General features: G+C 44.9%; 1 protein-coding gene across 1 annotated transcript in view; it reads right to left on the minus strand.

The window, feature by feature from the left end:
* Nucleotides 1-11355, minus strand: part of TBCA (tubulin folding cofactor A) — a 71127-nt gene extending 59772 nt beyond the window's left edge. Inside the window, exon 1 of the mRNA XM_068271735.1 lies at nt 11183-11355. Coding sequence (XP_068127836.1) covers nt 11183-11235 — 53 coding nt within the window. The 5' untranslated portion in view covers nt 11236-11355. The remainder of the gene's footprint in view (nt 1-11182) is intronic.
* Nucleotides 11356-17669: the final 6314 nt, after the last annotated feature.

Genomic DNA, 17669 nt, shown 5'->3' on the forward strand with positions numbered 1-17669 from the left:
ATAACCTCGAGATCTCAATCATTCATAGCCCAGGGATTACAAATTTTATGAAATTTAGCCTTATTACTCAGCAAAGTGAGAGGTGCTCTATTTTATTTGACCAATTCTAACTACCAACTGCTGTTCTGTAGGGGTAGTCTCTTTCCGCATTCAAAGAACGACTGGCACAGTAGACCAATACAGCACATTTATTCTGCCAAGGATACACCTGTTAAAGACGAGCTGTCAGCCATACTATCTCAGAAAAAAAACACATATATAAGAAGATAAATACTTGCTCTACTTACATAACACATCTATTGCACTTTCCATGTTTTGATTTTAGTGATTTTTCTATAGTAAAAAAAGAGAAAATACTTCTTAGGATTCTCCATTTAAACTGTGTATCTTGAAGCCAACCCTGATGTAATTTCCTCCCTTACTCTCCTCTGCCTCATTGTGTATCCATTGCCCGCCCGCCCACCTACCAGTCTTCAGGCACTCCCACCCAGCTCTGCAATACAAAGTGCATTATCTCAGCATGAGAAATATTGGCCAGACAGGAACAGAGGTGTGGGAGGGGAAAACAGGAGGGAAAGATGCTTCAGCCAATCAGGCTGCATTAGTTAAGTCTGAGAGCACAGTAAAGAAGCAAAAAAGACAACCCAGCATGCCCTGCAACTTCCTTTGTGTGGCAATGTACCAAATAAGAGTCAGGTAAACTGGGGAATGATAATTTATCAACAAGAAAAGCAATAGTGATTTTTAACTTCTGGATTGCCTGGTTTGCATCTGTATTACTTGTCTACCAGATAAAAATAAAGAATTGATTCTTGATTTTATGCCCCAACAGTTACACATTAAAGAGCGCTGAAAAGAGGAACAGCTGAAATGTATATAGAAGGTGGTAGACAGTGCCTAGCTGGACGATGGAGGATGACAAAATGGTGAGTCAGATAATCTACTTGCCCGGAAAGTTGAGTTCTTAAGCTGGGTTTAAAAATTACAAGATGGGCTGGTTCCTAATAAATTATGAGAACCATCTAGTATATGTATAAGGCTTATAACTTCCACCTGTGATCATTTCTAAAAAACACCTTTTGATTAGTATAGTATACAACAGCTATTCCTGGAGCATTACAATGCTTGATACTGCATCTTAAAGAGAATCTGTATTGTTAAAATCGCGCAAAAGTAAACATACCAGTGCGTTAGGGGACATCTCCTATTACCCTCTGTCACAATTTTGCCGCTCCTCGCCGCATTAAAAGTGGTTAAAAACGGTTTTAAAAAGTTTGTTTATAAACAAACAAAATGGCCACCAAAACAGGAAGTAGGTTGATGTACAGTATGTCCACACATAGAAAATACATCCATACACAAGCAGGCTGTATACAGCATTCCTTTTGAATCTCAAGAGATCATTTGTGTGTTTCTTTCCCCCTGCAGCTATCTTCCACTGAAGTGTCAGGCTGTTTCTTCCTGCAGAGTGCAGACAGCTGTGCCTGTATGTAATTCCTCAGTATGTGAAAGCCCAGCCAGCTCAGAGGAGGATTTATCCAGCTTGTAAAAGATAATCGAGCAGAGAGAAGCTGCCCTAATCTAAATAACACACAGCAGTGTACAGAGAGGGGCCTGGAGGGGGGAGATGGATCACAGAACCACAACACTGAAGAACTTGGCAGCCTTCCAGACACAGGCTGACAAGTGACAAGAGAGAGATAAGTTGATTTATTACAGAGATGGTGATAGCAGAAAGTGCTGCAGTAAGCCAGAACACATTAGAATAGCTTTTGGAACTTGTAGGATGATAAAAAACAGGATGCAATTTTTGTTACGGAGTCTCTTTAAAGCAAAAAAAAAAATCAACTATGGGTGTAAAGGCGCTTTGAAAAGACCTAAGGGGCAAAGTTGTGCACAGGCACAAATCAGGAGATGGATACAAAATAATGTCAAAGGCTTTATCAGTCATTAGAAGCATGTTAAAGTTGATAATAAGGAGGCAGAAGGTGGAAAAGAACTGTTTGTAGATCAGGACATACCTGTCATACCTCCAGTCTAGATGGAAGGGCAAGAAAGAAACTGGTCACAGAAGTTACCAAAAGGCCCATGGCAAATTTGAAGCTGTTACAGAAGGTGGCTTGCATGGAAAGGTTGCACACAAAAAAAAGACAAAACCCCAAAACACTCCAGCAATGTTTGCACATAAAAGCTTTCAAACATTACAAACATATTTTAACTAAAATACTCTTACATGACAGGGATCATACACACTGCATGTATCTTGCTGATGGCAAGGGCATGATTGGCAAAGTCATTGCAGAGGCCTGTTCATAGTGGTGCAATTCCATTTTCATCCAATTGCAAACATAGTGCATGTAGCATGTTTTCCTGGGTTTGTGTTAAATCAGTGGGAATGCAAAAAAAATAAAAAAAATAAAAAAAATGTATTGCATAGCAAATGAGACACTGCAATAGTAAATCCAGGGGTACACTTAACCTGTGTTGAGAACCTAGGTTTTAGATGCACAAAAAGTGACACCGAGAACCCAATATAGTGTAGTATGCACTGGTAAATGAAGGCATGTGGAAAGAGTATGTGCAGTATTCTCACAAGCCAGGGTTACTGCATAGGCAACCACTGTAAAGGCAGGTGGGGAAATTAGAGACATTTATATCCTGCGCTACTCAAGGACAGCAGATTTTAATATATGTGAGGGGTATTCCTCTGGTCATATGCACTAGGTGCTGCTCTTCAACTGGGTGGTACCAGGCACTGAGTAAAACAAGAAAAAACAAAAAGCACTCCTATGGTGCATTAACCTTATTTACTTATCTTTGCAAACACAATATATCGCGCTTACATTGAAAAAGTAGTTACAGCGTGTGTTAGAGGCCGCCCACGATCTGGTCTCCTTCCCTCGGTCTGGCCAGGACCTGGGATCACTGCAGCTGATTCCACATTGTTGGGCGGTGGAGCGGGAGTTGAGGAGGGCGTCAACTCGTCACGCTGGTTGCCTCTCTGTATAGAGAGGACCTGATGAAGGCGTGGTACACGCTGAAACCGGTAGTGACATACAGAGAGGCAACCAGCATGACGAGTTGACACCCTCCTCATCTCCCGCTCCACCGCACAACAACATGGAATCAGCTGCAGCGATCCCAGGTCCTGGCCAGACCGAGGGAAGGAGAACAGATCGCGAGAGGTCTCTAACACACGCTGTAACTACTTTTTCAATGTAAGCGCAATATATTGTGTTTGCAAAGATAAGTCAATAAGGTTAATGCACCAAAGGTGGGGAGATTAGACCTGTTCCTGTTCACTATTAAGAAGTCTCTCTGTAGATCAAGGGGGGAAAAAAAGGGGTAACACCCCTCCAACAAGGGTGGATATGTATAATGTAATATGGATACAGAGGCACCAGAAGGGCAAAAAGATCTAAAACGTTTAAAAATGAGGAGGTAGGGGTGGACTTACCTTCTTCGGGCAGATACAAGAAAATGCCGATCAATTTTCAGCAAAACAATATTACTTACTCCGGTAAATTACAACGCATTTCGCAAAAGTCACTCGCTTCCTCAGGCAATAAGATGGAGCATATAAAAAAACAGGTCTGGTACTATGCCAAGTGCCTAGGTTTTAGGGGGTATGCATTGAGGGCTGATGGTTGACATTCTCCAAAGAAACTTGCGTTCAGTTATTCATTTCAAAATATAGAGGCTACTCAATTTACTCCTTGTTTCAACAACGTACACCATAAAGACTGGGCGCACTAGAAATAGTGAATTGCAATCAAAATCACTTAAGCCATTTTTGCTGACATTTCTGGAGAGATTGAGGCGTTTTCTGAATTTAGTGCTAGCGATTTGTATGAAGACTGTGATTTCCATTAGCGCAAGGCTTTATGGGTACAGCAAGTGGTTTTAGGTAGTAAACGCTCTCTCCCATTGTACAGTGTTAGAAAAGCGAATTTGCTTTTGCTTCTCCTCTTTACCAGAAAATACTTATCTCTTGACCAGGGCAAGCATGTGAAAAATGTCACAGGGCCAATAATCGACCATTGGCTAAAACATTCAGAGTGATTGTTTTGGTCTGCTCAAGTCTATCGTCTGTGTCTAGCGTAACCCCTTGCATACCAGCGGCTTCCTCAAGTCAATTTCAGTGCAATTTGGAGTCCCGAGACTCAGAGATACTCCAAATTGCACTGATATCGACCTGGGGAAACCTCTTTGTGGGCAGTGAAATGTGTTTTCCAGTGAATTAATAAAGTTATTTTTGAAACCTACAGTGATTCCTCATTTTGAAGGAAGGACCTAAAACATTATATACATATACACACACAGCAAGCAGGTGTGATAGTAGGCAGACAGACAGTCAGGTATCATAGTGGGCGGTCAGGCAGTTGTACAATAGTGGGCAGCCGGGTGTACAGGTAGCCATACATCTAGCGATGATGGGCAGATTCGACCAAGAGAGAAATCTCTCTTTGACGAATCTGATTAGAGAGAGATCTGTTCGCTACCCATACACCGCGGACTGATTTCCGATCGATTTCATACTGAAATCGATTAGGAATCGGCCTTGTAACATTGCATCCATGCCCCCTCCATGCAGTATACTTTACCTGTCCATGTTCACTGTTGGCACTGGGCTCTGTCCGCAATCCGCATACATGATTTCTGGCATATACGTGGGCATGTATTTGAGGGCACACACGCGCTCAGTGTACTCCAGAGCCAGCTGTGGACACGGGCATGTAAAGTATACTGCACATGAGGGAGGTAGGGGGGCACGGTTGAACATTCAACATTAGGAGGGAAAGTGTCAAGGGCTTTGTCGCATTTGTCCCGATATCGCTCACCTTTACTGCCACGCATGCGATCGACTACAACATCTTGCAGCATGTCCGACCGATACATGCAACCATTTTCACCCAAAATTGGTCACATCATTGATTGGGCATGCTCTTGGCCACAGAGATTTTTTTTTTATTGGCCACAGAGATTTTTTTTAATCGGCCACCAAGTTCATTGGTGTAAGGCCACTTTAAGAGCTGTCAGGCAGATGACATAATGGGTGTGTGGTCAGTCAAGATATGTAATAGTAGGTAGCTAACCAGATGCAAGGGCCCTTTTCCACTAGAGCGATTGCGCTAGCGGAATCGCAAATCGCTAGCGATTTTTAAATCGGTAGGGTTTGCTAAATAACATAGGAATCGCGGTAGGGTATTTCCACTACCGCGATTCGTTTTTGCCTGAAACGCGATCGCGGAGCGATATTTGCCGCGATTTTGCTATGCAGTGCATAGCATAGCAAAATCGCGGCCGCAAACGTCGGGAAATCACCGGTAATTATTTAGCTTTGCGATTCAGACTGCTAGTGGAAAAGGGCCCTAATAGTAGACAGTCAGGGCCAGTAACATCTAGGCAAAAAAGGCAGATGTCAGTGTAATCTGTAGGCCAAAAAGATTTGTCTAGAAACTATGTAGTGTGTGTATTTAATATATAAATAACTAATCAGATAAAAGAAACCCGGATGTCTGCTATGGAACTGGATAACTATAGCAAAGGATGAGCAAAAAGTTATTACAACGCACCCATCAAGGAATACATAAACATAACATTTACACAACTTGCAAACACAAAACAGAGCACTGGCCTACTGCTTCCAAATATTACAAGGTTGCGCAGTACAAAACACAACACAAAGGGCCTGAGCCCACTGACGCAGTTGTATCCGCCTCTGTCCGCTTTTCAGCATCTCTAACATTGATGTGTAACTGAAAAGCGGACACAACTGCATCAGTGGGCTCAGGCCCAAAAAAAGGTTTTGTACTTATGATTTGTCTAATACAGAGTTATGTTGTGTGTTCTATGACAAGTGTGTTATACCCAGGGCTGTGGAATCTGAGTAATTTTTGGGTGCCTGGAGTCAGAATCAATGGTTTCATAAACTGAGGAGTCGGATGATTTTTGCACCGACTCCACAGCCCTGGTTGTACCAACCTTTTGCTTGTCTTTTGCCAGATGTCATGGTGGTAGTCAGTCAGTAGGGGCAGTCGGGCAGGTGTCATAGTGGCACCAAGAGCCCCAATAGTGTAATATGTACTGGTAAATGGTTACTAGATAGAGTAAATATTAATACTCACAAACCCGGGTTACCATTAGGCAACCACTGTAAAGGCAGGTGGGGAGATTTTCCTGACCCCACTCAGGAATAAGAAGTCGCTCTCTGTAGATGAGAAAAAGGGGGTTCAACCCTCCACCCAGGGTGGACTCAATATTATGCAGGAGAACAGAGGTGCCAAAAGGATAAAAGGAAGCTAAAAGCTTAAAAAAACTAATTCTTGGTAAATAGAGGAGGTAGTGGTGGACTTACATCCTCCAAGTAGACACACAACGACTGTAGTAAAGACAGTCAATATATTTTATTTATGAACTCCAAATATGCAACGCGTTTCGCAGGTGTGATCCAGCTTCATCAGGCAATAACAACGGAGCAATAGCATATGTGGTCAGTAGAAGAGCCAGGCTATTCTACTGACCACATATGCTATTGCTCCGTTGTTCTATTTACCAAGAATTTGTTTTTTTTAAGCTCATTTAGCTTCCTTTTATCCTTTTTGCGCCTCTGTTCTCCTGCATAGTCATAGTGGGTAGGGCTGTGGAGTTGGTACAAAAATCCAGGGCTGTGGAGTCGGAGTCGGAGTCGTGGAGTCGGAGTCGTGGAGTCGGGCAATTTTGGGTGCCTGGAGTCGGAGTCGGAGTCGGGAAAAAATGCACCGACTCCGACTCCTAATGAATTTGTAACTGTAATTAAAATAGAAAATATGATAAAATGTTCTATTTCTCGGATAATAGTCATTAAAAATAATGTATATATACAGTATACATACAGTAATAGCTGTGCTTAGTCCACAAAAATGAAATAAACCAATCAAAATTAGTTACTTGTGCTGCTTCAATAAAGCAGTCCCCGTATTTTTAAGGTCAGATATACATATCTGATTGTGACTGTATATATGATGTGTACACAGGAATCTCTTATATATACTAAATAACATCTATGCTGTAAGAATAAAGCCTGATGTGTAGCTGTGTCACTAATAGAGATGGTCAATGAGATGGAAATAATTCTGCACTGATGCTGATTTATGCAAATGTATGCACTCCCTTTGCTGATGAAATCAAATAATTTGATATGTTGTTAAAATTTGGTTTGGTGACTACAAATTAAAGGGTACCTGAGACGGATGAAAAGTAAAGTTTTATACATACCTGGGGCTTCCTCCAGCCCCCCTTCAGGCTAATCAGTCCCTCGCTGTCCTCCACCACCCGGATCTTCTGCTATGAGTCCTGGTAATTCAGCCAGTCAGCGCTGTCCGGCCGCATGCCGCTCCCACAGCCAGGAACATTCTGCACCTGCGCAATAGTGCTGCACGGGTGTAGTATGCTCCTGGCGGCGGAGTGTGTGCATGTGCAATACACCAGACTGGCTCAAGTACCTGGACTCATAGCAGAAGATCCAGGTGGTGGAGGAGGACAACGAGGGACTGATTATCCTGAAGGTGGCTGGAGGAAGCCCCAGGTATGTATAAAACTTTAATTTCATCTGTCTCAGGTTTACTTTGTTACACAGTAGTACTATACTCTACATATGCACTCCCCACAGAGCTGCAGGGAATCCACTGAGAATGCTGTGCACATTGAACACAGAGGTGTTGTCCGTCACCCATAAACCTTGTTCAGATCATGCATGAAGAATGTGTAATAGAGGAAGAATCTCCTCATTCCCCTGCAGAGTACCTGCACATCATTCTTACATGTACCCACACTTACATTGCCTAGGGCCTGATAGATGTTCTTTGTTCCGGTTTGTACCTTTTACAAGTACTCTTACCAAGGACTAGTTTTAGTCTAAAGGGAATAAATATAGTAGTCTACATATCCTTCTCACTTCAGTTGTCTTGTAAAATTCCTAAGCGTTGGCAGTTAAGAGACGAATTTCATGTTACATACTTTTAATCAACAAAATTGTAATATGCAAATTAGAGGAGTCGGAGTCGTGGAGTCGGAGTCGGAGTCGGAGGAATCCTAAACTGAGGAGTCGGAGTCGGAGTCGGTGGATTTTTGGACCGACTCCACAGCCCTGCAAAAATCCTCCAACTCTTGACTCCTCAGTTCAGGATTTCACCGACTTCGACTCCTCTAATGTGCATATTACAATCTTGTTGATTGAAAGTATGCAACATAAAAGGCTTTTCATCACAGTCATGGATATGCCATAGTGTACAGTCAAGCCTAGTACGCACGGTAGACAGTTCTTGGCTGAAGTGGATAAGACTGGCCAACAGCATTGTTCTCTTACCCTGCCCGCTCTGTGGGGCGCTGTTGTCCCCCCCCCCTGCATCGAAACAGACTGAGTTGCTAGCCTACAGGCCAGCAAAGTGTCTGTAAAGCCTCAGTTCTGCACCATTTTCCAAGGGATGGAGTACTGATCTCTGCCAAGTGACCGTGCTTCTACACGTGTACAAGGCTTTGGTCAGGCCTAGGGGCAGTCAGGGAGATGTCATAGTGGACAGTCAGCCCTAGGGGCAGTAAAGCAGGTGTCCTAGTGTAGCGTTTCTCGACATTTAATTGGAAAACCTGTACTTGCCAAGTATCCCCTGGTATGGTAGAGAATATCTCAGGCACCCCTTGGCACAGATAGATTTAATATTAGTGCATGGAATGTTTCTAAACAGTTTCCAAGCATTCACTATTGATTTTTATTAGCTACAATACTAATTTATTGTTCTTTACATAGGATTTATAAATTTCTAAAAACCTACATTCATTATACTTAAAGAGACACTGAAGCGAAAAAAAAACTATGATATTATGATTTATATGTGTAGTACAGCTAAGAAATAAAACATTAAGATCAGATACATCAGTCTAATTGTTTCCAGTACAGGAAGAGTTAAGAAACTCCAGTTATCTCTATACAAAAAAGCCATTATCTCTACGACTTTCAAAAGTCGTGGAGAGGGCTGTTTTCTGACTTTTATTATCTCAACTGTTAGTTAACTATTTACTTTTCCTCTGGCAGAGGAGAGTTCATTAGTTTACAGACTGCTCTGAAAGAATCATTTTGAATGCCGAATGTTGTATAATCTGCACATATTAGGGAATGATGCAATGTTAGAAAAAAACACTATATACTTGAAAATAAAAATATGAGAATATTTTCTTTGCTGCTAATCTTCTAGTAATTATTCGTAGTACACAACCAATTCATTATATCATATTTTTTTTTTTGCTTCAGTGTCTCTTTAACTATATGAAGCCTAAGTACCTCATGGACTCATTCGTAGTACCCCCAGAGGTACACGTACCACACATTGAGAACCTGGGTCCCAGTACAGTCAGGAAGTTGTCACGGCAAACAGTCAGTCATGCCTAGGGGTAGTAAAGCAAATGTCACAGGGTACAGTCAGCTAGACCTAGGAGCAGGAAGGCAGATGTCATAGATTGGCAGTCCAGCTTTCATGTAATAATTTGTTTACATATCTGATAAGGCCTAAGCAGGGTTCTGGTTCAACCAAGGTGAATTCTACTTCTTATAAAGGAAATAATACCAGGCAGGGTGTGTGTGTGTGTGTGTGTGTGTGTGTGTGTGTGTGTGTGTGTGTGTGTGTGTGTGTGTGTGTGTGTGTGTGTGTGTGTGTGTGTGTGTGTGTGTGTGTGTGTGTGTGTGTGTGTGTGTGTGTGTGTGTGTGTGTGTGTGTGTGTGTGTGTGTGTGTGTGTGTGTGTGTGTATGTGTGTGTTGTCAGTCATGCAGGTGTGTGGGATAGTGGGCAGTCATGCAGGTGGGTGGGATAGTAGGCAGTCATGCAGGTGGGTGGGATGGTAGGCAGTCATGCAGGTGGGTGGGATGGTAGGCAGTCAGGCAGGTGGGTGGGATGGTGGGCAGTCAGGCAGGTGGGTGGGATGGTGGGCAGTCAGGCAGGTGGGTGGGATGGTGGGCAGTCAGGCAGGTGGGTGGGATGGCGGGCAGTCAGGCAGGTGGGTGAGATGGCGGGCAGTCAGGCAGGTGGGTGAGATGGTGGGCAGTCAGGCAGGTGGGTGAGATGGTGGGCAGTCAGGCAGGTGGGTGAGATGGTGGGCAGTCAGGCAGGTGGGTGAGATGGTGGGCAGTCAGGCAGGTGGGTGAGATGGTGGGCAGTCAGGCAGGTGGGTGAGATGGTGGGCAGTCAGGCAGGTGGGTGGGATGGTGGGCAGTCAGGCAGGTGGGTGAGATGGTGGGCAGTCAGGCAGGTGGATGAGATGGTGGGCAGTCAGGCAGGTGGGTGAGATGGTGGGCAGTCAGGCAGGTGGGTGAGATGGTGGGCAGTCAGGCAGGTGGGTGAGATGGTGGGCAGTCAGGCAGGTGGGTGGGATGGTGGGCAGTCAGGCAGGTGGGTGGGATGGTGGGCAGTCAGGCAGGTGCGTGAGATGGTGGGCAGTCAGGCAGGTGGGTGAGATGGTGGGCAGTCAGGCAGGTGGGTGAGATGGTGGGCAGTCAGGCAGGTGGGTAAGTGTGATAGCGGGTAGTCAGGCAGGTGTGTGTGATAGTGGGCGGGCGGGCAGGCAAGGTGCGTGGGTGTGTGTGTCATAGTGGGCAATCAGGCAGGTGTGTGGGATAGTGGGCAGTTATGCAGGTGTGTGCGATAGTGGGCAGTTAGGCACAGTCAGGCAAGCATGTGGGATAGTGGGAACTCAGGCAGGTGAGAGTGGGGGGGGGGGGATAGTGGGCAGGCAGGTGTGTGGGATAGTGGGCAGTCAGGCGTGAGTGGGGAGGGGGGGGGGGATAGTGGGCAGTCAGGCAGGTGTGTGGAATGGTGGGCAGGCAGGTAGGTAGTTGTGGGGGGAATAGTGGGCAGGCAGGTGTGGGGGGGGGGAATAGTGGGCAGGCAGGTGTGTGGGATGGTGGCCAGGTGTGTGACAGGGGCAGTCAGGCAGGTGTGTGTGTCAGGCCTCTAAGCAGTCAGTTATGCACTGTCTTACTGGGCAGTCAGTCAGGCCTATGAGCTGACAGGCAGGTGTCACAGTGGAGAATCATGTCACATACAGCAATGTGCGTTATGAAGGCCTGGGAGGGAGGAGCTCAGCCGGCTGTTACTATGCTGCACACATGACAACAGATGCGCACAGGATCAGTGAGTATTCAGTTTCACTCACCGCTTCACAACGCCTGTCTTGATCTTTATCTGCCTCAGCCTGGGGTCCGCCATCTTACCGGTAGAAATGACACAAAGGCACACGCGACCCCGTCACTAGAGAGAACACAGAGGATGCGCAGTGCTTGCTGGGCGGAAGAACGCAGTGACTGATCGCCGTTTCCAGGGCGGGAGTGCAGAGCGGGCATGCGCGGTAGGCACTGAGCTGTCCTGGTGCTTTGCTACGTGGAGCGAGTTTTGTCAGCTTTGAGAACTGTTTGTTACCCGTACAACGGAAATATAGGATGTGTTCTTTTGCAACGACCACAGATATGTGTATTGTAGGTTGTTTACCTTGTGTTGGTTGATGGAATATTTTTTTTTTAGTAGGTGAAGAGTACTTATTTATTTAGTTATTTATTTAGTCAATGGGAAACAATATAGTCACTCTTTCCACCAGTAACTTTGTTGCTGTCCAGCAGATTACTTTTTCAACAGCTTTTACAGCAAAAATCATGATCGCCATTGCACATGCAATGCGATTGCAATTCTCATTTTTTCGTGTCTGTTAATATCAATGGGGGAAAAAGTAAATTAAGACCAATCACAAACATAGGAACGATTAGCCAAAAATTGAATCGCACCAGTGGGAAAAACACAGAGGCTTCCTGCACACTGCAAATATGTTTTGTGATTCCGTTTTCGAATTTGATTTGCAATTCCGATTTTCCCTGAATACAATCAACAGAAAAACGCAGCATGCAGTAACGATTAAAAATCGGAATCAATGTAAAAAACGATTACAAATCGGAGTTGTGTGCAGGGAGCCTCATTGCCATGTTAAAGTGTATCTGTCACAAGGGGATGAAGAGGATTTATACTAATGGTGGTCACTAATGATCCAATCTTTTTCATCCAATCTTACCATTTTTATATAATATCAGGTAACTGCCTAAATTATCCATTCAATATATTCACTCAATTTACCCTTATACTAGATAGATTTGGTAAAATTGGATGAAAAAGATTGGATCATTAGTGGCCACATTAAAGGGGCACTACAGCGCAAAACTGTAAAATTTAAAATATGTTCAAACATATACAAATAAGAAGTAGATTTTTTCCAGAGTAAAATGAGCCATAAATTACTTTTCTCCTATAATGCAGTCACTTACAGTAGGCAGTAGAAATCTGACAGAAGTGACAGCTTTTGGACTAGTCCATCTCTTCATAGGGGATTCTCAGTAAAACTTTTATTCTTTATAAAGATATTCCCTAAACAGGATTTAAACAAGGATGCTGGCCACAGTTTTTTGCCAGTTGGACAGAGCAATTGCTATTCACCAAGTGCTTTTGGAAATAAATATATCCCTAAGGGCCCATTTCCACTATCGCGAATTTGCATGCGTTTTTCGCATGCAAATTCGCATAGCAATACAAGTGAATGGGACTGTTTCCACTTGTCAGGATTCCTTTGCGTTTTTCTGTGCAGAAAAAATTCGCATGGCAGAGCCATCAGAATTTGCATACCGCTATGCGAATCGAATCCAATGTATTTAATAGGAAATTCGCATGAGGTTTGGGTATGCGACTTTTCATGCGAATTAGCATGCGAATTCGCATAGAAACAATGGAAAAGCACACCAGCACTGCCATGGTTAAATTCGCATACATCTTCATCCATGCGAATTCGCATGAAAATTCGCATGGACCCGCATGTGAATTTTTACCGCGGCGATTCGCACCGCACAAGTGGAAATGCAGCCTGAGAATCCCCTATAAAGAGATGGACTAGTCCAAAACCTGTCACTTCTGTCAGATTTCTACTACCTACTGTAAGTGACAGCAACATAGGAGAAAAGTAATTTATGGCTCATTTTACTCTGGAAAAAATGTACTTCTTATTTGTAGAGATGGCCCGAACGGTTCCCGGCGAACTTCGGTGGTTCGCATTCGCAGTGAACTTTTCCGGAAGTTCGATTCGCCCCCATATTGCATCATTACGGTCAAATTTGACCCTCTACATCACAGTCAGCAGGCACATTGTAGCCAATCAGGCTACACTCCCTCCTGAAGCCCCACCCCCTTATAAAAGGCAGGGAGCGTCAGGCTTTTCACTCACTCGTGTGCCTGCAGTAATTAGAGAAGGGAGAGCTGCTGCTGCTGCAGAGAGACCTATAGGTAAAGCTTAGTTAGGCTCTTGTAGGCTTGTTAGCTTGCTCCTTACTGATTCTTATTGCTAAAAAAAAGCTCCCCTCAACAGCTCTTTTGAGATCTATTCTTGTTCTTGTGATCTTTTTTGTGTGTGTGTGTCCCACAGCCAGGCCCAGCACATTCAGTGACTACCTGTGTGTGTGACAGGTGCACATTGTAATACCCATCACTGCATATACCTACCTGTTGTTCACTTCAGTGCCCCCACCTACCTACGTGAGCGCACGCAGTATCACTGTGCCTGTCCAGTACCTGTCTGTGTGTGACAGGTGCACATTGTATTACCCATCACTACATATACCTACCTGTTGTTCACAGTGCACCCACCTACCTACGTGAGCGCACGCAGTATCACTGTGCCTGTCCGGTACCTGTCTGTGTGTGACAGGTGCACATTGTAATGCCCATCACTGCATATACCTACCTGTTGTTCACAGTGCACCCACCTACCTACGTGAGCGCACGCAGTGTCACTGTGCCTGTCCGGTACCTGTCTGTGTGTGACAGGTGCACATTGTTATACCCATCACTGCATGCACCTACCTGTTGTGTTCAGTGCACCCACCTACCTATGTGAGTGCACGCAGTGTGATATCCCACTCCGTGCATACCTGTTCAATGCACCTCAAAAAATTCCAGAAGGTCCGCACACTCTAATGTACCATGGTCCTGTTTATTCAAAACACGTGACAAACCATTCCACAACTAACGAGTCGTTTCGGGGCCCCGTGGGGTCCCCTTTGTCAAGGCTACAGTACAGAATGGTAACAATGTGTAATAGATTGTTTACTGCACCTGTGTGACTGCACATTGTATTAGTCAAGTCAGTGCATACCTTTCACTTCATCCCCCCCAATATGGACAAAACAAAAGGCAGAGGCAGGCCACCTGGCAGGTCTGTTCGAGGTCGTGGTTTCGTGCGGCCCTCGACCAAAGTACAGTGTTCAGAAGAAGGCACGTGCCATCAACCCCCAATATTGTCAGGACGTAGTTGACTATTTAACACAGAACACCTCATCTTTCTCAGCTTCCGCACGGAAGCGTGACACATCTTCCTCCTGTTTTGATTCTGGCACCCCACCTAACACTCAGTCAGCCGCCACCACCAAAATGCCATCACCCCAGGGCTCAGCGGTGTGGAAATGTTTTTGTGTGTCTGCCTCAGATGAGAGCAATGCCATTTGTACTCTTTGCCACCGAAAAAATTGAGCCGTGGAAAGACCAAGACCCGCGTAGGGACAACTACCTTACAAAGGCACATGATTGCAAAGCACAAACTGCAATGGGATGACCACCTGAGAAAATGCAGCACACAAAATCAAAGCCACACACCACTGCGGTGTGGCAGATGGGAAGATACCAGACCGCAATTTTTTCTCAAAAAGGCAATACCTAAACTGTATTGTGATGTTGAAAGGCAAGTGGTGACATCTCTGGCACACAGTGTTGGGTCAAGGGTCCATCTGACCATGGATGCCTGGTCTGCAAAGCATGCTCAGGCCTGCCCGAAGTCAGCCAAAACACACAACATGCATCTCTGCCTGCACGCCGTGTGACTGCCTGCCCCAAGACTAAGTCGTTCCCCACACAGCATCTCTGCCCGCAGGCCGCTTGACTGCCTTCTCCGCCACCACCAACAGGGTCCAGGGCTCCAGGGGGATTCCTGAATTTTGCTATAATATTTTTTTTGGTGCATGTACATGCCTGCCTAATTTTTCTGGCTGCACTGCAGCTGCAACAACAAAACAAAAGGCATGTACATGTGCCAATTCCCCTTCGTGATCATTACCTTGCCGCGGTGAAGTGGCTTGCGTATCACAATGAAGCAATGATCGACGGCTATATAAGTGTGTCGGGGGGGGGGGAGCACACCCACGATAATAACGTCATTGCTTCATTGTGGACAGACCAGATTTGATCAGCTGGACAGTCACTGTTCTGTCATTCAGCTACCACAGCCCGGCGACCATATGGGCTGGTAAGCCGCCATCACCTGCACTCTGGCCATGGTGCGCACCAGTCCAGCACGGCCGTCACTATGCAAACAGCTCTTTGCGGTGCATTACACAGTGAGTTTGGTGTGTCAGTGTGAAGCAGTACTCTAATTACACTTCCCTGATTGATGTATACACATGCAAGATGTTTTAAAGCACTTTAGGCCTGCAATTTAGCATTCAATGTGATTTTTTTTTTTGCCCTTAAAACGCTGCTTTGCGTCAAATCCAGATTTTCCCCCGGGACTTTTGCCGTCTATCCCACTCATCCATGCAAAAACTCAGATGTTAGACCCCTTGAAACATATTTTCCAGCACTTTTGTGGCCTGCATACGTGTTTCTAGTTTTCAAAGTTCGCCTCCCCATTGAAGTCTATTGCAGTTCGCGGAAGTTCGCGCAAACCGAACTTTTGCGGAAGTTCGCGAACCCGATTCATGAACCGAAAATCGGAGGTTCGGGTCATCTCTACTTATTTGTATATGTTTGCACATATTTTAAATTTTACAGTTTTTCGCTGTAGTGCCCGTTTAAGGCTCCGTTCGCACTGTTGCGGTGTGATTGGCATATGTTCGCACCACAAGGGTCCTTACAGGTTAAACCACGCGTTACCACTGCAGTGCGAGTGAATCAGTGAGGCATACTTTCAATGGAAGGTATTCCTTACTTCCAGGTTTACTGATCATGTGGCACTGCAGCTCATGCAGTGCTTCGACAGGAGTTGCCACACTACAATCACTGTGATAGCCCCATAGGGCTTTCATTGCTTCTGCGAAAGCATGAGGCGATTTTCTGCAATGCATCGCAGAAGTGTGAAAGGGCCCTTATCTGGGGCTTCTTCCAGCCCGCTGTAGTCCATCGTCTCCCTCAGTGTCCGTCCAGTCCCCTCCATTCTGCCGATGTCAGTCCGGTAAAGACCACAACTTGGCTCAGTCAGGACACAGGACTACTGCCCAAGCGGCCTTTGGTCCTTTTCGACAGAGTTCCCCAACCCTGTCCTCAAGGCCCACCAACAGTACACATTTTGCAGAAAACCACAAACATTCACAGGTAGGGTAATTAGTGTCTCAGCAGAGCTGATTAACTCCCTCTGTGGATTTCTACAAAACATGCACTGCTGGTGGGCCTTGAGGACAGGGTTGAGGAACACTGCGTTTTTTGATCACGCTCCTGTAGCCGGGAGCATTCTGTGCCTGTGCAATTGCAAACCTTAACTATTTCATATAACAGCACAGGTACAGAACGCTCCAGGCAATAGGAGCACGATAAAGGAGGCGTATGTGCAGTAGTTTGCGACTACCAGGGATGACAGTGGCAGAAGAGACATTGAGGGAGTTAATGATCTACATGGGATGGAAGAAGCCCCAGGTGAGTCTAAATCCTTTTATTCTTCACCCCCCTCTCAGGTTTAATTTAACCACTTTGCATTCCATGGTGTTTCCCCCTTAAGATTCCTGACAATGCTAGCCTTTCACTTGTCACTATTGATACAGCAATAACTTTTTGTTATTACTTATGCCATCAAAGTGATACCCATGTAGTTTTTCTTCAGGACAATCTAGGCTTTCTTTGGGTAATATTTGTTTTCAATAATTATTTAATTTTAGTAATAGTAATTTTAGTAATAATAATTTTAGTTGCAAAAAATACAATTTCACATGACAAGTGCCATGGTTATAAGACATCTTCAAATATGTTACTTGTCCCTTCCCAGTTAAAATGATACCCTACATGCCATATTTCATCACTAGTTTTGAATGTATTATTGCCAACTTGTGCGTCTGTAGCGATTGGATCTGATTACTATAGCGCAAGGGACCCCAGTGCTGTACACATACATTCATAGGCAACAGCACAGCAATGCATATGTACAGTGTTGGGTCCTGGAACTGTCACCCTAGTGATTGCGTCGGATCGCTATGGTCGGGAGCCATTACAGGTGTCCACTAATCTTAGGGCTAAGTATAGGTGACACAATGGGTTAATGAGTTAGGTAGGAGTTGATATTTTATTGGGGGGGAGAAATACTTTATTATTCAAGGGGACACTGTCACTTTAATGGGGTTTTTTTTAATGTGAATTTTTTTTTCTTGTTTTCATGAATGAGTGCTGCTATTAGCCTCTTAACCTCTTGAGGACCTCAGTGTTAAACCCCCCTAAAGACCAGGCCATTTTTTGTAAAAAAAAAAAAGCCACTGCAGCTTTAAGGCCTCGCTGCAGGCTACAACACAGCACACAAGTGATTCCCCCCTTTAACCCCCACCAACAGAGCTTTCTGTTGGTGGGGTCTGATCGCTCCCCCA

The sequence above is a fragment of the Hyperolius riggenbachi genome, chromosome 1, assembly GCF_040937935.1.
Source record: "Hyperolius riggenbachi isolate aHypRig1 chromosome 1, aHypRig1.pri, whole genome shotgun sequence".
In the NCBI taxonomy this organism is placed as follows: Eukaryota; Metazoa; Chordata; class Amphibia; order Anura; family Hyperoliidae; genus Hyperolius; species Hyperolius riggenbachi.